Below are 21445 nucleotides of genomic sequence, written 5' to 3'. Positions count from 1 at the left end.
AGTCCCACTATCTCAAGAATGAAAATTTATGATAAAAAATCACATTGAACAGGAATATGTCTAGCCTTGGTATTGTGCCAATTTCTTTTTCATCACTTGACATTAAGCTCTGTTGAAGTTTGTCGAACTTCCTAATTATTAGTTTCTTATCACATTAGATTTGTTCTGTTCTGATGACAACATAATTTTTCAATTTCTTTAGGATGAAGAACTACAAGAGAGTATAGAGCGTGCTAGGGAAATGGAAGATAAATATGGTCATTTTTTTGACTATATATTAGTGAACTCGGACATGGAACAAGCCTATCAAGAACTTTTGAATGAGATTAATCGGTTGGAAGTTGAACCACAGTGGGTGCCATCACAGTGGCTTGGAGGACATCTTGTGTTACAGTAAAAGCACTACTAATGCCATCATATATTTACTTGTTTCATTTGCTTTCCTTTTTTTAAGCCAAAATTATGTAAATGTTTTATATAGTTATCATTGTGTTTAGAATGATAATCTTGAATTATGGTTCATTCGCTTTCAATGCTTTTCTTTCAACAAAAATAGGTAACAAACAGAATGAAAGCTACTGTTTTTTTTTTTTTAGAATTTTTGTTCCTGTTATGACTTAGTTTTAAGTTCTAAGATACTTTTTTGCCAGTATTCTCCTGTTGCCAAATTACTGATAATTGGTTAATATGTATGGAAAAAATTAACATGGCAGATTTGAGATATCTTGAAATTATTTGTTCACTTAGTTAAAGTTTATTTAAGATTCTAAGTATGTTATAAAAGTACTCCAACACTTAACACAGACCCAGAGTTAAGTACCATTCCATATAAAATTCAAACTTGGGTGACCCATGATAACACTGATTTTTTGCATTTTTCCTTTTTACCTAAAATACACTATGAGAAAGGGAGGCAACTCTTTTATGGATATTCTTTGGAAAAAAGTTTTTTGTGGAGTGATAGCCTTTGGAAAAACACACATTAATTATTGTGATTTTTTTTCTTAATTTGACTTATTATACTAGATGCTATCCTTGTCAGATTTATATCTTTCTGCTCTTTTAAAATATTTTTACAACAAAATTGCTAGTGAATAATGTTTCAAAGGGAGATAATTCATATATATGTGTTATTAAAGATTAACTGGTGGTATATCTGACCCATTTTAGCTATTATTTTAATCCATTTAATTACAATTTAGAAAAAAAATAACATGTCTCCTACTCTTACACACCAGTTTGATTGATATATGGAACTGCACTTAAAATACAATGTGTGACTAATTATTTGTATTGTAACTGCACCAGGTTTTTTTTTATCTTTGTACATCTTGAGTAATATAAGGTACAAGTTTCTCTAGTCAGACATTAACTTGTATTAAACAGCATTATTATGCATGTATATATATATCAATTCAAGGTAAAATTACATTATAATGCCATATTTATATTCTATGTACAAATGCTATAATGTTTAGTTCCTTGAAGATGACTGAACATGTATTGATGTAAAAAGGATGAAAAAAGACAAAAGAGCTAATAGGAACTATCATTTATATTTATCTGCTTTATTTTAATTTTTGACGTGTTTATGACAATTGGTTGTGATTGGTTTTTGTTTTTGTTATTTTTCATATTAAAAGGATTTTTCATTTCATTTCATCAATTTTAGAATATGTTAGTGTGACATACAACATGCTCAAAAAAGGGGTTATTATAAAATTTTACCTACTCATTTTGAGAAAACTAAGACTTACGAATGTGAGGTTGTATAATGTTTAATTTAACTGGTATGTATAATGTTTTGGCTGTATCACCATTCATATACACAGACTAAACTGAAATGTGAGGCTGTACTTGACATTTGGTACCAGTTCAAGCCAAACTTATGTATCTATTGCACTGTTCTTTTAATTGCTACAACAAATATCAGAAATACTATTTTAAGCCAGAAGAACAAAAATTTTGATATGAGAAAGGCCAAATCTTGGCAATTTATAGCAATGTAAAGTTTGTGATGTCACAAAAAACTTGATGTTCAGTCAGTAATAATATATTACTTGTAAATGTACATGAATTTTTTTTTCCAGTTTTCAGAGAGAACAGTTGCAGTATTAACTTATTTTCCTGACAATAGCTTAGTATATTGATCTTAACCACTAAAATTTAATGATAAATGAATGATAAAAAAAATAAGGTCAATCACATAGTACATTCTAAATAACCTGTAAACCATGGATGTACATCACAATGAAATAAGTGGGGAAATAATTAGTTTTTTTTTTTTAAATACATTGAATGATGTCACTGTCACATAGCAAAGTTGTGTCTATTTGATAAAATCCAAAAAATATCAAACCAGAAAGCATGTCACTTCTGAAAACAAATTTTTGTACTCCAGTTTACTTATTATAACTGCCCAAAGTTGAAATTTATTTTTTAATTCCTTATATTATGGGTAGGGGTTGTAAGTGAAGAACATTCCATTCACTGGTTGTGAATGTCTGGGTTTTTTTTTTTTTTTGGTTTTTTATTTTTATTTTCTTATTTGTACATTGACTTATTGGTTGTATGTAACTGTTTAATGATGGATCAAATTGAACTATTTTATTTAATATGTGTAGATAAATACTGTGATAATAAATGAATAGCTCATGAAATGATATTATAGTGTACGGTTGTTTTTTTAATATGTTTTTAAGAGCTAGAAATTACTGAAATGAAACAAATTTCACAATTTTTAATGTGCAATAGTTTTATGATAATTTTAATAACCTTCATTAGATAATATTTCTTGTTAAATAAGTGTTGTGCCTCTGACTGAGAAATTTTTCAAAAACTTTTTGGAAAGTTATTTGAAGTATTACAAATCTTCAAATTTTATTGTTATGAAAATTATATTTAATTGACTAAAATAAATTGATTTGTTTACTAGTGTACGTATGATTTTTTTTAGCATCAGTTAAAGATTTTTAAAAGTTTAATATTTGTTGTTCTTATGTGTCATTATTGTTCTGTGAAAATTGAACTCGCACATTAGTTCTTAAAACTATGGACTACTGTAACTTATACTTTATGGAATGTCAGTTGAGGGGAACTGTCTGATAAGTGTACACAGTCTGTGAAGTATCTGTCCACATAAGTATTATGCAGTGGGCAGTATATATTTTAATGTTTGACGTGATGATTGATGTTAAGAATATTTCAATGTATTGAAATTTAATGATGGTTTCTCTAAAGGTATAAGTTACCTCTTTCTTTGGAGATGGTTAAAGGGGATTGAAGTCAAAAGTAGCCATTGTACAGGGTTCCTTTGGGGTAATGGGAAAATGTTTTCAGAGAAGTAAGTGTAGATTTTGAAATAAACATGGTTTTTACCCCCAAAAAACTTTAATTTTATTATAGGAAATGCTAAAAGCAAAATTGTATTAAAAATAAAATGCAGTTAGTTAATTAATTTTTTTCAGATTCTGTCAAGTGTTTACAATTTCAGTTATTCATTTTCATGGTTTAAAACAGTGAAAAGCACATAGTGTTAAAGATCAGTAACAGGGGTACAATTTTTCACTTTTCAGTCCACCCCAAAAAAAGTGAAAAATGCCACAAAAATTTATATAGTACATGTCCCTTTCTCAAATGTATCACTTATTTATTCTTAATTTTGTATGCTTTTTATGCAGACAGCAATTTAATTTCAAGTGCAACTATCAGTAATGAGGTCGATGATTCTGGTTTAATATTTGCATGAATATTCAAGAAATATATACTACCATTTGCATACAGGTATCTATCAGCTTTCAAGAAGTTATATGTTCTCTGAGTCTATTTACATTTTTCTGTGTCTCCCTCTTAACTTTATGGGAAACTTTGTAAAATTGTAAGGTGCTAAATGATTATATTCTCTTTTGTATACATCATTATGTACATAAACCATAATAATATGAATAACTTATAATAAATATATTGAACAGATTAATAATCTTTTTGCAAAAAATGCGTTGGAAATTCTGTTGTTATACTTGGTTAATTGCCATTCCATTAAAAAAAGGCAGCCAAACTGTACGTACAAAAAGTTCAAGTGGCAACTTTTAGTTGGGAAATCAACTGATTTGAAGCTGATAATTATGAGCTTGAGATTGACTACAGGACACTATAGGCATCTTTTCCTTCATTTTGTGAAATGAAAACTTCACTCAGTTAGGGTTCCATTTTTCTGCCATCCTACATTTAAGTCATTTATAAGTTCATCTGGACCAAAAATCTCTGTCTTACACCATTGTTATTATATTTTTAATACTTCCAGTTTTTTAATGGGGTCAGATTTGCTCATATCATTTTAGTTCACCACCACAAAGCAATTGATAGGCTGAGTAATGGTCTGCATTCATACATCTCCTCTGAAAGAACTTGTCCAAGTCTTCCCCAGTATAGTAGAATTTATTGTTATGCAGTGTAGGTGTTTGCACTATACCACCATTGTTGATATACAACTTCTGGGATACATTTCTTGCTCATAGATGATTTGGTAGATGCCTAACCTTTGAAATGAATCCAGTTTTTTTTTTACTTTTGGTAGGTGTATTGTTATGAAGTGCATACTACAGATATGTTGATTCAGTTAGTTGGGTTTGAGTTATGGGACTATTTTCAAGAGTGGTGCCCTGTGTTGGGAAAGTGGCCATGTTCCTCGCACGTTAAAGAACCCTGCTGTGGTATTCGATAGTAGGAACCTTTGCGCTCTACCACAAGAGGCTAAATTGCCTGACCTACCCATCCCTCCCTTTAGTCTTTTATCATCCATTTCATGTTTATCGTCTGAATATAGCTGAAATATTACTGCTCGGACGTTAAACCCCATCAATCACATCAATCAATCTATTTTCAAGATTGTTTTTAAATTATTTTTATTGGACATTCTGGCCTCCGTCTTCTTGTTTCATTTTCACTTTTTCTTTTATGTTGCTGGAGTCTATAAGGGCAACTATTTTGCTGTACCAGTTCATAAATTGTTCTGGGGTCAGCTGCAACCAAAACCTTTTATCTAATTTACAACTAGAAAAACTGGGCATTGCTCTTTAACTTGATACACCACTCCCCCATTTTATAACATGCACTTTTGAACCATTTTGGATCAAAATTTTAAATAAGAGGTGCACAATGAGAATGTGTAATTACTATTGTTAAAATTTCATTCAATTCCATTCTGTGGAACAGGAGGAGCAACAAATAAGAGATGAGTCCTCTTTGTCCCCATATTAACAAAAGTCAATGTTCAAGTCCATGGTTTGCTATGCTCCCCCAAATATATTTGATCAAAATCTAAAATAGGAGGTTCACAATGGCAACATGTAATAAAGATTCTGTGCAAGTTTCATTAAATTCCAATTAATGGTTTAAGAGGATAAACAGATAGGAGACATCCCCCCTCCCCTGTGTAACAGGACGAAAGAACAGACCGACACCGCCATCACCATATACCCCTCATCTTGCATCTTAATCAGTTCAATCTTTAATACGATTTAGCCTATATCGGAATCTAAAATTAAACACAAAAAATTTCAAATGTTCAGTTTTTCAATTGACTCAAATAAGGTCAAATACATGCACTACAGAGTTTCAGTCACTATCAATGTCATTAAAATTATAAAATCTTGTGTTCACACATTTAAGCAAACTAGGTTCATCAGTCAAACTACAGTCAGACTCAAGGTCACTTTCTTTTTCTGATAATACATAATCAAATAAATGTTCTCCCTCAGTAACAGTGCTATTTAAGCTACCATTACTTGTTTCATGTTGGTGGATGACACACCTTTTTTTTAATGGTAGAAGGCATGGTAGGAGCCCACCAGATTTGCCATCATACATTGTACAACAATCTAGCTTTCTTTTCCTCTGTTTATCTATTGTTGAAATTTCTTTGCTATGGGAAGTATGTGTATTGACGTCATTTGGATCCTCCTCAAATGAAGGCGCATAAATAATTTGTCTAGACACATTTGATTTTACAATCTCATACTGATTTCCATCTTTCTTTCTTATGGACAATTTCAGAGGGGTTGTTTGCATCCTACTTCCATTATCATTAGTTAATATGTCCATGCCATCAGACTTTTTATCAACACTTGCAGTAGAGAAATCAAGGTAATTGTCACAACCATCAAAGAAATACTTCTTACTATTTTGTTGTCCTGGCTTACATGTGTCTTCCAAGGTTGAAATTTCAACCTCAGTCTTCTTACAGGGATATTTCTGTTTATTCTGTTTCAAACATCTAAAGTTTTCTAATCTTTTTGAATCATCTTGAATTTTCTTTAAAATCTGTGCAATTTTTCCTTTCCGTTGGAGGAATTTCTTCTGAAAACTTGGAAAAGCCTCTACTTTATTGACTTGAAAGGTACTATTTAAGAGAGATGCATCCTTAAAATCATTATTGATCACAAGTTCAGTGCCATCATGATTGGGATGAACATCCTGTTTGTGATATTGATAATCTTTCTGTAAGACAGATCCAGACTTGGTGTAGTTGTTGCCATCTAAAGATGTGTCTAATGGTTCTACCTTTATTTCAAGATGAGTCTTGCAATATTGGTTATTGCTCAGATCATTAATCGACTTTACATCTGTAATAGTAAAGTTACAGGAAGGTTGGTCAAGGTCTTTTTTAACAGTTTTTTCCCTCGTAACATTGTCCTCATCTGGTTCATAACATTCTGATGAAATAATTTTACTACACTTTTCCCTAATGCTTCCACTATTATCATGCTTGGCTTTGCCAATATTCTCCGAGATGTGTTTTCTGTAACTAGATTGTTCTTTTAAATGGTATTCCTTGTCTTTTGGTTGTACTAAACACTTTGGATCATTATTCTGTATTATTGGCTTCATACTCATTATCCAAGCTTTCCTATTCTCATCAAATACAACATCAGTTACTAACATAGAATCGTTTTGTGTTCTAGATTTTTTTAATGATGCTTGGTGGTCTTTTAATGAATTTCCTGGTTTACAATTACTGAATTCTTGAACAGTACTTGGTGGTGCAATGGCTATGACAGCATTGTTTACTTTCATTATGGACTGCTGCTTTTCTTGACAACCATTTTTTACTGTGTTGGAACCTGCCTGAAGATACTGTTCTATCAACTTTTCAGACCCAGAACTTGTTTGAGGTAAAAGTGTACAATAATTGTCTGAGGGTATTTTCATGTCATGTTTCAAATTATTTGAGCTTCCTTTTTTTGTAGTCGCTTCACTATTTTGACCAACAGGAACAAATTTCCTTGCATTTGACCCAATACTTGGAATATTTGATACCTTGATATCAAATAGATGAGACAAAGTCAGAGGTGTCACTTCATTTGAACTTTTGTCAATAGTTTCACCTGATACCCACTGATTGTGAGACATTTTATCTGAAGATAATGACTGATTCTCTATTGCACTAATAACCTCTTTCCCACTACAGGTTGGAACTGTTGAAATTTCAACTTCTTTACTTGCATGGGCATTTGTTCTTTTAAATTTCCAATTTTCATTCCTTTTAAGATTATGTATATCATACTCCTTTTCTGAAATTTGGACTTTTCTTGTGTGATTTTGGAAATGTTCATGTGCTGGATATTGCCACTGAACACCTGGCATGGTGATAAATTGAACAGGGTTCTTCACACTAGTAACTGCAGACTGAATAGGCATTGTCAAGTTCTGTTGAATTCCTTGCATGTTTTGTAATGGTACTTGTGCAAACTGGTGTATGTTTACAAATTTTTCATTTTGATTTGTGTCCAAAACCACCTTGGTTACTTCACAGCTTATTGAGTGGGCTTGTTCTGAAGGTTTTGGTAGGTGATAAACCATGTCTTGTTTTATCTCAATGTCAGAATTTTTTGCCTTTTGAATTTCTTTTAAGCATATACTAGAATTTGGAATAGTTTTATTTAAAATATTTTGTTCATCTTTTCTGGTTGTGTATTTAATCTTATTATGTTCACTCTCATCAAATGTTTGATTTTTATTTGAAAGAAGCTTATTTCCAGAATTTGGTTGCAACTTCAATTCTGAATCCCCTGTTTCTTTATTTGTGTCTTTTCTTTTTGGGGTGCAATCTGATTTGGGCAACTGCTGTTGCATATTCACAGCCTGTGTTCTTTGTGGGCAAACATTTTCTAAATCTAGAACAGATTTTTTTACAGGACACTGTTCAATACAGGAATCACCTTTTTCCTTAGAGTTTATATTTCCTTCATTCACAGTACTGAGAGGTCTACATTTAAACTGAATTAGACTACTCCTAACTGAAGTTGGTACTGGTGGCCCAGTTTCTTTGCTTGGCAAAAATGTACCACTATTTCCTATGCTGACTGCGGGTCCATGAATATATTTTTGAATAGCCATGAATATGTTTCCTTTCCTCTCTGCAATGTCATAATTGTTTTCCTTTGTCCACCTTTTTTTGTACTCTTCTTCATTCCAAAGATCTGCCTGTGTCAAGATTACAAGAGATGTATCACAAATGCTTATATTTGTGTATTCATTGCTTAAGTTGGCAGTCTTTGAAATAACTCTCATCATTTTTTTCATTGAAGATCTTGACAATGGTGTACTTGAATACCACAATTTTGCATCTTTTTTCAAATACCGTAATGGATGTTGAAAAAGGAACTCACTATCTGGATTAAGATGAGTTATGTAACACAACACACTTTTCAGTGGGCAGAGTAGATTTTCTGGAGTACTGTAAATTCTTGGTGCATCTTTCCATCTTGTATCATCCATTTCATTTAGACAAAATGTACAAAACAATCTCCCTTTTTCATCTGTTGCTATTTTCAATTCTTCTTTTCTAAGTCGGCTACAGTTTTTCTTTAAGAAGTGCCCAAAATGCAAATTAATTTCAAACCAAACCTTATACAGTAGAGACAAAGCTGTATAAGTTCCTCCATTTCCAAATATCCCACTTGAGTAAATTTTTTTTAAGTCTACCAGTTCTATTGGAGTTACTGAGGATGTTTTCTTAAAAGGCAGACCTAACCCTCTTTTGAATGGTTTGTGATTTAGGTAATCCACAACAGACAATCTAATAATGTCTATTATGTGGTGTGGAAATACAGGCTTGAAGTTTTTTGTCTTTTCCATTGCCATATTCCTAATGTGCTCTGCAATTTCCTCTGTGGGCATCCATTCAAAATTATAGTTGGTTCCTTTTTCTTTAAGCCATTCTACAATAGAAAAAAGATTACCAATTTTTAACCCTTGTCGTGCTGCACCTTGATTTATATGTGCTTCGCCCTGTTTCTGCTTATTAATTCTGGCAGTATTAATCATAGTTTAGGAAAGCACAATTTGTTCTCATCTGCAAGCAGTACGACTGTGCTTTAAAATGAGGCTATCTAACATACAGTTTCTTTAAAAAAATAATCATTTGAAAGCTGAAAAAAGAGGTCATGAGTTTTCACTGCCCAAAAAAATGAGATTGTTTTAGATTACTCTTCATTTCTTGGACCCTTGCCACAGCTGAATTAATCTATAATGCTTTACTTTGCCTGGAATCTAACTAATTATGAGGTCTCTCACCATTACTATGTCGACCCCATGTATTAACTTCTTCTAGTTTTATGCCTAACTGAGGCCAAAAATTGGGAAAAATCCTAATTTTTTTCACACAAGTGACCCTTCAAGGGACTCCTGATCTTCCACTTGTGACTGTAATGAACCTTATTTGGCTTCAGTGGCCTTCACAGGATAAAAGCTGTGAGATTAATTTGCTTTGGTTCCTGTCTTGCTCCTGTTGAATCCCACATCTAGCAAAAAAATGGAAAAAAAAATGACCATTTTCCAGGGACAGACACATTTTACCAAGTCAGGCCAGCTACCTCACCCCATGATCACCTATTTTTAACTTAAATATAACAATTAACATCAGTACCATTGTGCAAATAGTTTGCATATAATTTGAAAAAGTTTGCAAAATATCAAAATCTATACATTATTTCAGAACAAATCAGCAGGACAAGGGTTCAAGTTAACATATGACAGACAAAATGATAGCATACACTCACTTGAACCTATAACTAAAAGGGGGAATCAGATAGGGGACACAACATAAAGTTGCTTGCATGTTTCTGCTAGCTACTTTTGAGGCAGAAACTTTCTTTATCATTAAAATGCCTTTTGCTAAGGTCACATGCTATTATTTAACATGTTATATCATTTTATTTTTTACTGAATTATTCATTTTGAAATTAAAAAAACATGTTTCATACAGAGAGATCCCAGATAATATCAATTTTTAATATTCTAAGTAGTTCATACAAATTTCCTAAGGTCAATTCAATTTAAAAAGTTCAGAATCCCTTATAGCCATTTTTCAGTTAACCTGAATGTTTGTCAAAGTTCAACTCAACCTCTAAACAAACTAGATATCATTGAAATGGAATCCATCTCTGTGGGCATACTGTGGTTAAAATTCTGTACATCAGCCATGAACAACACATTTAATTAATCATGCAAAACTCATTAAGGTCAAAGTTCAAGATCATATAACACCTACCAGGGTACATATTTTCTGTGAGCTAGTTCATTTTCAAATTTGGTTGCCCAGTTGGCTGCCAGTTTATTATTTTGATCCTTGCTGAAAGTAATTGTTTTAAGGTTATACTAGATGATGCCCGTGAAATCGTGGTCGATTGAATAGTGTGGACACGGTACTAATTTGACGAATCAAAACAAAATGAGTAATCGTTGTAAATGATCTATGATCATCTACCTTACATTAATGGTGTACAGTTTTGTTCAAATTGCTTTAGTGGTTTGAGAGGGGGGCTTGGTTTTCTTTTGACTCAGTACTGTTCTAATGCATGTAAGTGAATTTTTTTTTTACTTTTTTATCCACATTACTTATTTTTTAAGTATTCCTACCCAATTATCTTTTCTCCAAAGTCAGGATCGAAATATTCCCCCCTCCCCCCTGGAAGTTAAATGGTGCATCCCTTAGCAGTTTCATATCCTCATGCCAATGCACTTTCCTGGAAAAATTGGTTAAATCTGGGACTTAGAAGCTGATTCATTGGAGCTGATGTTTGACGACGACAATGACTACACCGACAAACACAAACAGAAGACTTTAAAAGTTGATGAGGCCCGTTGAGGGAATTAAAATACAATAAAATAAACAATGTGACTGCTCCAGACATGCGATGCATCAATGACGTATTTTTGCAGTGATGGATGAATTCAAGATTCGCAGTCTCTACCTGTAACCCTGGTACTGTTAGCTGGTTATTCTGAGGCTTCACCCAAGTTATCACTCCATGGCCAGTGGGCAGATCTTTTTATCTAGCTCAAAATCGAACCTGCATGTATTTTTGTGCTTAACAACTGTACAGTTTTGTTTATCAAATGGAAATTGCTGGGAGATGAACAGACAGACGGACACTCAACTGAATTTGTATGCATAACAAAAAGTTCAGGCTTATCCGAACTGTGCATTCTGCTCGAACAGAACTTCTTATTACACAATGTAATAAAAGAAAGACAACTACATATACACTATAAGCTTTTCGGACTTGGTACTACATTTTTTAAGTCATTCTAAATGTGTGAAAATGTCATTTCCTGTTTGTTTGTGATTGATGATCCAGTCGGTTTTGTTTGTTTGTTTTTTTTTTAATTCAATATTTTACTAAAAACAATGGATAGGGGGTACACCAGTCATGCCAGTTACACATAAAAAGGTGGGGGGAGTCCTTACTTCAGGTGCAGATGTTTACAATTAGAAGGGGGAAGGTTTATTTTGACATGTTTTAGGCATTTCCATGTCTGGACAGTTTTGCACCTCAGAAAAATGGTGGATGTTGTTTAATTAAGCAAAATAATGAACGTACAATACAGGTGTAACACATGTAAACATGATCCAGAGAGTATGTCGATTGAACGTGTGCAAAAGCATATTATAACACACAAACCAATAGAAAAAAGATTGTTTCAAAGACAAATTTAGGAAGTACACAACACTACATTTATACCTCATATCACAAATATATATTCGATCTTGTATGGTATCAGAGGAGTTGCGGCCCAAAGAAATCTGTCTTTTCTTTCAGTAGTCTAGATGCCGACCAGAGCATTAGTTGCATTTCACTATATCAAATCTTTTCTGTGAAATTTGCCTTTTACCCTTAATAAAAACTAACCCTAATCTTTGACTGTCTTATGACCAACATTTATTACAGCTCTTCTTGCCCCCTTTTGTATGAAATAACTGAATGATAGAAGGGTGAATTTAAAATAAAAATTTATCTTGAAAGCCAATTATTTAACTGCAGCATACTAACTTTTAAACAACTGAATTGCCCATTTCATTGTTTTTGATCTGTCATCAGTCTTATTACTATCAGTTTTACTTTTCTTCTTTGATTTAGCTGTTGTATCTGAAAAAAAAGTTCAGTTGTTGTTATGAAGTAGCATGTTGAATTTTTAAACATATTGTGTGCATAAGACTTGAAACAAGTCTTTCAGTAAAATAATTAACAATCAAATATTTAATCTCAATCTATCTATGGTACAGACAATATAAAGCGAGTTATTATAGGCTTGTACAATGTTAAAACTAGACAATGTGATGCCCCTGCACTCCACAATTGTTTAGCCAAAACACTCAAAGTAGGACTATCCTAGAGACATAATTCTATCTGGGGAAACATATGATGCCCCTGAACATAAGATCTGTTAACTGACACTTTAGGCAGCACAATGAATAAGCAACTTTGCACTGAGCTGCAATGTAGATTTTCTACCAATTCATGAACATATTCATTTGCACAAAGGAGAAGATATTGATGAAAATATGTATAAAAGTCTAATAATGACAAAAAATAGGATTTGTTTTAACATGCTGATCTAATAAAATAACATCATAAAAATTTTGATCAAGTTGTTGCAAGTGTTTTCAAACAAAAAAACTAGAAAAACAGTGAGCAATGCCCACTAAATGTATACCCCTGCTCCCCCAAAAATGACCTTATACTCAGAAATATTAATTGTAGGCTAGGTACATAACCAAAAAAAATTTGGGGGGTAAAAGTGTCAATGATGTTTTTATCCTAGTTGGGTCATTGTTTCTTTAACATTCTCAAAGTCCATTCTGGTTTATTCAAAAGTGCTATGTACATGTAAGCTTTGAGGTGTTTAAGGGTTGAGTGAATGTCCTAAGTGGCTTCATGGTTTCTTGCTAAGAACAGAAATTGTATATAAATTGAATAATGTGTCATACATTAAAGCTGTAATTTGTACATAAATATATCTTACAAGCTCATCTAATCACTATATCACCAAACATCTTATCATTCCTTCCAATATGTGCTGAGAAATATGCAATGGAAAATTTTCCAATACCACAAATTTAAAAATTCTAAGTCACTCAGAAAACAGAAAGTAGATGACCTAAAAAGCCCGAAAGGGGAAACATTGTACAGGTCATCATGCCTAAGCCGTATATCAAAAAACTGATCATTCCTTTCAATGTGAGCTGAGAAATTTATTACAAAAAATTTCCCAATACCACACATGTAAAAAATTCAAAGTTGCTGGGAAACAGGAAGTAGATGACCTAGAAATCTGGAAAGGGGAGACACAGTTCAAGTCATTATGCTTAAGCCATATACCAAAAAGCTAATCATTCCTTCAAATGAGTGCTGAGAAATCTGCACTAAAATTTCCCAATACTGCAAATGTAAAAAATTCTAAGTCACCGGGAAACAAGAAGTAGATGACCTAGAAAGCTTGAAAGGGGAGACATGGTACTATATTTTTTTCAGACCACAAGTCGATACTTTTTTCAGCAAAGTATCAGCCTCAACTTAATGTCCACTTCAACGTAATATACAGATTTTTCAAGAAAGAATGTTCATCTACAAGGCATTTAATTAGATTTGTTTATTTAATTTTTTATTGCTTTTATTCAAAATTTTCGGTAAACAATCAACGAAGCCGTAACTCAAACAGTCAAACCGTCGATCGAATTTGAAGATTATTGATCAGTGCCGCTATTCTTTAAGAATGAATATGATGATGTTATTAAAAACTTTAAAACAGTTAAGATGAAGTCTAGAGGATATGTTAAACTCCTTTTTTACTGGTAAGACACTGGTCTCACAGCATGGAGGCAAATTACTCACACATGTCAACAATTGTAGTAAATTGCAAATATGATTTTAAAGTACACATTCTCAGTTTTATTTTGACTACTTTTGATCAGAATACACACAAATAATGCACTTACAATGCATATTTCTAGGTTCAGTGTGTTTTTGGTACTACATAGGGGTGGCCATTTGACCTGAAAGTCGTAAGTGAGACCATTATCGAGTGTTCAGGAGTTATTGGTCCTTTAATATGCAAATTTTAATACCCATTTACTGTATGACACATTTGAACATGGCTCAAATTATAATCAGTTCAAGTGTTATCTAAATGGCTAATTGCAAACCAACTTTAAATTTTTTTTTTATTGTATTTGGAAATACAAGGTAATTGTTTATTAATTACCGCTCGTAATTATGACCTATTCATCAAACTAATTTCACACCTGGGTACCCACGCTTGACATGTTTACGATTTCGTACACTACATGATCTAAGGTTTCAGAGCAATTGACATCCAATTCAATAAAAAAAGTTGAACTCGCGGACAAAGTACACTTTAACGAAAGTAAAAATATTAATTTAATTCAGAAATACCATACAAGGCAATATCACTGGAATAATATGCTGTGAAAAAACAAACTGCTCAACTCGGATCTCTGCTGACATCTATGATATAAATGCACATGTCTGACTCTTGACTTATCTGGCAAATTTGAATTATCTATGTTTTTTCGTCGATTTTGGTCAAAATTGGGCAATCCGACATATACTCCACATCCACTAATAGTCCAAAAAATATGGTACAAGTCATCATGCTTACCCTATATACAAAAAAACTAATCATTCATTCCAATGGGTGCTGAGAAATCTGCACCGGTAAATTTCCCAACACCGCACGTCAAAATTCAAAGTCGCTGGAAAAACAGGAAGTAGATGACCTAGAAAGCTGGAAAAGGGAGACATGGTACAAATCATCACGCTTTAGCCATATACCAAAAAAACTAATCATTCCCTCCAGTAGAAGCCAAGAAATTTGTGACAGAAATATTTGATACAAACTGAATGATGGACGGACAGAATGATGGACAAACAAATCCCATCACTTCATACCCCCACATTCAAAGCAGGGGTATAATTAAAGGGAGCTTACAGGGTTTGACTTAAGAAACTCAAATTAAGTGGCCAATTAGGGTTATGTAGGTGGTCCTTCTTTACGTAAAGTCAGTGGCCTCAGAATTTTTTGATTTTTTTTTTGACAAAACACTGAACTATGATCTTATAGACTTTTACCCAACCATAAACCAACAAAATCCAGTTATCAGACATGGTTTTATGGAGCCAATTAAAAAGCAGAAATCGCTAACATCAGAAGTGAACTTATAATTAAAAAAAAAAGGTAAATTCTGGATTTGAAAAAGTGGAAAAAATCATGTCTAAATTATCTGCAGAGTTTTTCATTTCTGTGTGTCAATGCTGTTTTGTACAGAACTTCCTTTTTATTTGAGCACTTTATACCTGCATTTCATTTTTTGCTTAGAATATAATCTCAGCCCAAGACAAATGCATTGTAAGAAATGGTGATAGATCAAAGAATGAAACAATTATGTCTAACAGTTACCCTGGCTTACGCTATGGATATACAGTTGTGACAGTGTACACTTCCCCAAAGTTTCATTTTATAGGTAGAAAGATGTTATGGTTGTATCACAAAACTTGCAGGACTGACGCCAGACAGATGGACTGAGGTGAAACAATATAACCAAACCTTGAGTTCGGAATGGGGCATAAAAAAAATTTTTTAGTAAAGATGCATCAAAAGTAGTTCATTTCACTTTCAATCAAATGCATGATAGACACACAATTGATTGGACTTAGAATTAACATACCTTCCTCAATCGGGTTCACTTTTTCTTCAATATCCTCTACTTTATTTGTAGTATTTTTTTCTGTAAGTGATTCTTCTCCTATTTCTTTACTCAGGTCTATGAAATTGAAAAAGTATAGTGTATCTTTGTTAATCATTTAAAACAACTCTATACAAGAATGAGGAAAAGGTTTGCACATTAATTTTCCAACCTACAGGTAATATGATGCAATAAATGTATATGGATTCACCACACCTGATAATCCTCACTGAGCATACACTTGAAGGTCTGTTGTCAGTCTCATGGAAATATATCAGACTAAACAATCACAGACAAATTTTGAGTTGGTTTACAGTATTTGGTTCAGTGTTTTTTTTTCCTGAACAATTGGATGACTTGACAGCTAACAAACTGAAGTTGATCCAAGGCAGCAGAACCATTTAATTAAAAGTATTAATAGGGAATGATATCTATCTATTTAATACAATAATAAGGTTAATTGGGACCGAGGTACACACACTATGCTGTGCGTAAAACTGCATACATAGTTCGAGAGTATTCTTTTGGGCTTTCCTTTTCTCTTTAACCTCTGGTGTTCCGAAACTGTAGAGAATGACTTTCAGTGTTAAAATAACACATCCAAACCATCTAAATTTCCTATATTTGGGGAATCTGAGGTCATGGGAAAAATCATCAAGTAGCATGCAAAATTTTACTGAGGCCGCATTTTTAATGTAGAAATTTATAACCTAGGAGGACCACTCAGGCACCACTCAGACACCGTATTGATATGTCTACTCTGTTTTCACACAATGTTGTGAGGGGAATGGAGTACATAAATAACGCTACTGTCTGTGTATTCATCAATTTGTGGCTCACAATATTAAACATGGTATAATTTAAGTCCTTCCCTACTGATTTCCAAGGGCACAGGTCAAAAGTCAAGTTTGGAGGGTCACATTTCCTAAATAGATATGCTTTGCTATCATTATTTTTGTAATGATACTTTCTTGAAATAAATGCAACAAAAAAAGAAAGTTCAAACACTCACGATTATTCCCAATTGTTTTCATTATTGAGGTCTCTGTAGTTTCGCCCCAACCTGCAATACTTTTACAGTCTTTCTTCAAATCTGAACTGACATTTGATTTTTTAATATTTCTGAAAAAAAAAGACAGTAATCTAGAATTATTGCAAGCACAAAAAAAATAGATTAGACCCTAAAACTGTATATTAAATTTACCAATCAAATATTAACTTACCTCAATGCGTACAATGACACAATTTGAAAGTTATCGCTATAAATAGATTAAAATACCAATCTGTGGATGTGTTCCATGAAGAAACTCCTTTATGGCATCATGAAATGGAAAAATAACCCCAAAAAAAGGCATCTCATTGGACTTTATATGATACCCAACCATGTGGTGTTGTATTAAATATCCATTACACAAGCTAAATTACAAATAACAGATTATACTCAAATTCAAATATTTATCCAGACCCCATAATCTCAAAAGAAATAATTTTCACCTTTTTCAGTATTTCAAGAAAGATTATTCCAATTTATCTAGAAAAAAATTAAAGAACCTTAGTGAGTGCGCTCACATACCCCACGTGTCCCCATGTTGGATACTCAAGTAAATTTGTTCATAAGAGAAATACTTTAGAAGGACCCTGATAAAAAGGATTTTCAGGCATTAGAAAATATTGCAACAAAATAAAATTTAAAAAAGATTTTTGAATGATTTTTTTCTTTATCTTCTAATTAAATCCTGTTACTCAGAATGTCAAACTGCAAACTGTGATTTCTTTGAGTTTTAATTAATCCAAAGTAAATATCATAGTATTAACAAAACATACACATGACCTGTATCTTATCATGGTGAACTTATATACCAAAAATCATGTCATAATCTGCAAGTGTCTTGAAAACAAGAGGCTCCCATGAGCCTGACTCTCTCATCTGGTTAAATTAAATGCATTTTAATGGCAATACATTTAACAAGAAGTTGTCCAACAATTTTGACTTTGGTAGGACTTATCATAAGGATCATTTCAGCAATTAAAAGTTTCTTTCTAACTATCATAGTTTTCAAGATATTGGCTGAATACTAAAAAAAAAGCCTGTCATTTTCCCCTTTCAAGGGCAATAACTCTTACAAGGAGTTGTCTGACAACTTTTATCCCTAAGGACTTTTGTAGTCCTAATAATAAGGATCATTTCAGCTAATGAAAGAATTTGGCTAAACCTAACGGTTTTGGAGATATGCAAAAAACTACTGTCTGACCTCTATGTTCTCTTTTTTAGTATGTTTTTTGACAAATAAAAAATACTCACATCAGTTCTATGCAGGATACCTCTAGAAACATTTGTACCAAGTTTGGTTTCAATTGGTCAAGTAGTCTTAGAGGAGAAGATTTTTGAAAGAAATATCACTAAAAATAGCAAAATATGTAGAAAAAGGAAAAATAACCACAACATGGCTTAACAGATTAAAATGAAAATTTGACTGCACATAGATCTCATCATGCTGAATATTTAACCCACATCAAAATATATGTCAAGGAGACAACAACCCTACCAGGATGAAAATGTCAGCCCATGACCACCCACTGGTCTTCAATGAACAAATCCTCATACCACATGACAGGCTGCAGCTGGCCCAAAACATCATTATACAGCGAAAGAGTTGCCCCTAAATACACAAGTAACATAAAAAATAAAACAAAGAATGGGATTAAAAGTTTGCAAATGCGTCTACGGCCCCCTTACCCTACATTTCAATGGGACATTTTAAATTTCAATAGGCCAAATGGGACATTTTAAATTTCAATAGGCCATTCTAAAAAAAAGCAGCCATGGCCAGCTAGGCTTAGATATTGAAGACCAAATGTATCATGAACAAACTTTAATTTACATGCAGATCATGTTCATTATTCAAGTTCATGATCACTGTTCATTAAGAGTTGACATGTTTGTTATACGGTTATACCATATTAATATTTTCCTTTGACTTTAAAAAAGATATCTTCTTTTGTTTTGGGTCTAGCTTAAAAAAAAATTAATTTCAAATGGGACTGCCTGACCACATTTCTGATATTATCGTTTAAAAATGCAAGTCTTTTCTGACAACAAGCCCAAGCAAAAAAATTTTGATGAACTGATATTGCAACCATTGGCATGTTAGCAAAATTCTGCAAGCCCACGAACAATTTTACCAGCTTTGCCTGTAGGGTTGGTGTCAATTTCGAAAACCAGGAATTGAATTCCAGAATTTTTTCCACTAGCTAAATTTAGCAAGTACTGAAAATTTACAGTCACTAAATTTAAGTTTTCTGGGTTATTTCTGGACTTTACCTATATGACATACAGAATTCCACCAGCAAATTTTAGCAAGTGGCAAAAATTTCTCCTAGCAAAAAAATTTCAACTTACATCACTGTCTTTGCCATATAAATTTCTACAAAGAACCCCAAGCTCAAAAATTTTAATGAACTTATATGTTAGCCTAATTCTCCAAGCCCCCCAGCATTTTTATGTACCATGGTTGTTGGGCTGTTGGGCTGTCATGGATTTATGGAACTATATAAACACATGAAAGCATCATATCTCATTTCAAATTTGGCATTTTTGATATATAGATGAAGATCTAGTTGCCATCCAGCTCTCTGTATCATTATATGCATGATCTGTGTGTATGCAAGTTTTCTTTATTCTTGCCCATGTGCTTATATAGCCTATTCTTAGTGTGCTAAATTAATCAAGTTTCTGTAAGAGGTTGCCCGCCATTTTAATCTACTCCAGAAGTGCTAAAGGTTGTCTGGCAAGCTATTTTCTGACTTGGGGTATGGAGAAACAGAATTCCAACCTCTTACGTTGTAGGACAACATTTTAATCGTACTTTTCCAAGTTTTCTCCAGACTTCAGGGGACTGGAAAACATTCTTCTTAAAACTATTTATCAACTCTCTATATGCTAAAGGCGGCAGCTTGAATTTTGAAATCTTAAATTCGAGTGGAGAAATATTTCAAAACACAGAAGGAAATTCTATATACACGCAGAGAATCCCCAACAACTATATACAGTATAGGCGATTATTATTCATGCTGCTTCAGTTTTACCCATCTTCGTTAGTTGAAATTTCTTGAGTTTCAGAATGTGCCTTAGTTTTTGTTTTACATTCTAAACAGAATTTATCATGCACTTCCACAACATGGATCAAGACAGCTTTATCAGCACAGGAAAGACTATCGACTAAATCTTGAAAAGACTTGTCACTTTCCGCCATTTTATCGTCTGCTTAAATCTTTTCGAATTACCTCTGGCGTTTTCTTATACCCTTATCTGGTTCTCTGTTTCTAAACCTCCAAGTAGAGACCTATAATTCCAGGGCTACGCAAAGTCAGTGGAGACAATCAGTTTGGGCCCTCAGATCTTAACTTGGTTTTGCTGTACATTTTTTTTTCGATTCCACATAGTGTGTCAAAAATAAACGGAATTAAGGTAGTGTTTTGAGATGTTCCCCACTTGTGTTTTAAAAAGGTGAACTCTATTCAAATTGATATCGGTAGAGGCCAACAGCAGACGGAGTTGCCTGCCTAAGTGGTTGTGAACTATTCATATGGACAATAATAGTGATAATTATGAACATTTCAATTGTGATATAGATTTTTAAGGTAACTGTTTTATAGTTTTGATGTTCATAAATGTTTGATTACTATATCATATTGTATTGATGACGACTTTGCAATTTAATATGGCATGATAATCATACCATTTAATATGTTTACACTGAATTTTTAGGTTATGCTAAATTCATCTGTTAAACATTGCCTTTTCTCATGAGCCATTTTAATCAGGTATCAGTCTGTTCAGACACAGATGCATTGTTTTTTTTTCATAAGATCCACCTCCACTTCAGTCGCCTATTTCACGTAACAAATGTCTCTTCGGACATACTAATTCTGTACATATCATTTACAGACATTTTTTAAATTGTTTTATTTTGCACTATTGTTTTCATAGCTACTTCTTAAATCTTAATAAATGTACAGTGCAACTTAACTTTGTCTCATTTAGCCCTGTGGAACAATTAGGGTACAAAGACTCAGGTCCCACTGATCGAATCTGAACAATCATGTTAACAGGGGGTTGCGAAGTAAACATTTCCCTGGAGTTGTGAGTTGCAAAGCACATCGTAGCCACTGGAGAATAAACTTTGTAGAGATTGAAACTACACAGATGAATTCGAAAGTATGTGGCATAGCATCTGGCTCTCCGGACGTTCAAAAGCTCTCCTGCTACATACCTTTATACTACAGGTGATTTAAACTGTTTATTACTTCATATCAAGTGAAAATCGGGTGTTTCTTTATTTTGTTCTCTTCTGCAAGTTTGAATAAATGCACAGCAAAAGTCAGATCAGTTTTTTA

The 21445-nt window shown here is 33.0% G+C and overlaps 2 protein-coding genes across 6 annotated transcripts in view; one reads left to right on the top strand and one right to left on the bottom strand.

Annotated features, from left to right (window-relative positions):
- LOC148624260 (protein PALS1-like) overlaps nt 1-3972 on the top strand; it is a 40093-nt gene extending 36121 nt beyond the window's left edge. For both annotated transcript variants that reach the window (XM_088566881.1, XM_088566880.1), the window contains exon 14: nt 203-3972. In XM_088566881.1, the coding sequence (XP_088423007.1) occupies nt 203-397 (195 nt within the window). In that variant the 3' untranslated portion in view covers nt 398-3972. The remainder of the gene's footprint in view (nt 1-202) is intronic.
- A 1584-nt stretch (nt 3973-5556) lies between these two features.
- Nucleotides 5557-20450, bottom strand: LOC148624259 (uncharacterized). Of its 4 annotated transcripts, none has more exons than XM_088566877.1 (5): nt 20333-20450; nt 17061-17170; nt 16031-16126; nt 12336-12431; nt 5557-9221 (listed from the first exon to the last, which is right to left on the bottom strand). In XM_088566877.1, exons 2-5 carry the CDS (start codon nt 17080-17082, stop codon nt 5617-5619), a joined length of 3819 nt encoding a protein of 1272 aa, XP_088423003.1. In that variant the 5' UTR covers nt 17083-17170; nt 20333-20450; the 3' UTR covers nt 5557-5616. The 4 variants fall into 4 exon arrangements, with proteins under 4 accessions (XP_088423003.1, XP_088423001.1, XP_088423002.1 ...); XM_088566875.1 differs by lacking the exon at nt 20333-20450 and adding an exon at nt 20135-20319; XM_088566876.1 differs by lacking the exon at nt 20333-20450 and adding an exon at nt 19915-20128.
- Between the last annotated feature and the right edge of the window lie 995 nt (nt 20451-21445).

Source organism: Perna viridis, chromosome 2 (assembly GCF_037379345.1).
Source record: "Perna viridis isolate PV_CMFRI_1.1 ecotype Kerala chromosome 2, ASM3737934v1, whole genome shotgun sequence".
NCBI classification, from domain to species: Eukaryota; Metazoa; Mollusca; class Bivalvia; order Mytilida; family Mytilidae; genus Perna; species Perna viridis.
The sequence above is the reverse complement of the archived record's forward strand: the minus strand, read 5'-3'. Positions and strand labels throughout refer to the sequence as shown.

Excerpts from the sequence above, each read along its gene's own strand:
- LOC148624259 (XM_088566875.1), bottom strand. The coding sequence starts at position 20,301 with ATGGCGGAAAGTGACAAGTCTTTTCAAGATTTAGTCGATAGTCTTTCC. Across the intron at positions 16,127-17,060 it reads GAAAACAATTGGGAATAATC|ACCTGAGTAAAGAAATAGGA; the intron begins GTGAGTGTTTGA and ends TCAATTTCATAG. Across the intron at positions 12,432-16,030 it reads AGTGAACCCGATTGAGGAAG|ATACAACAGCTAAATCAAAG; the intron begins GTATGTTAATTC and ends CTTTTTTTTCAG.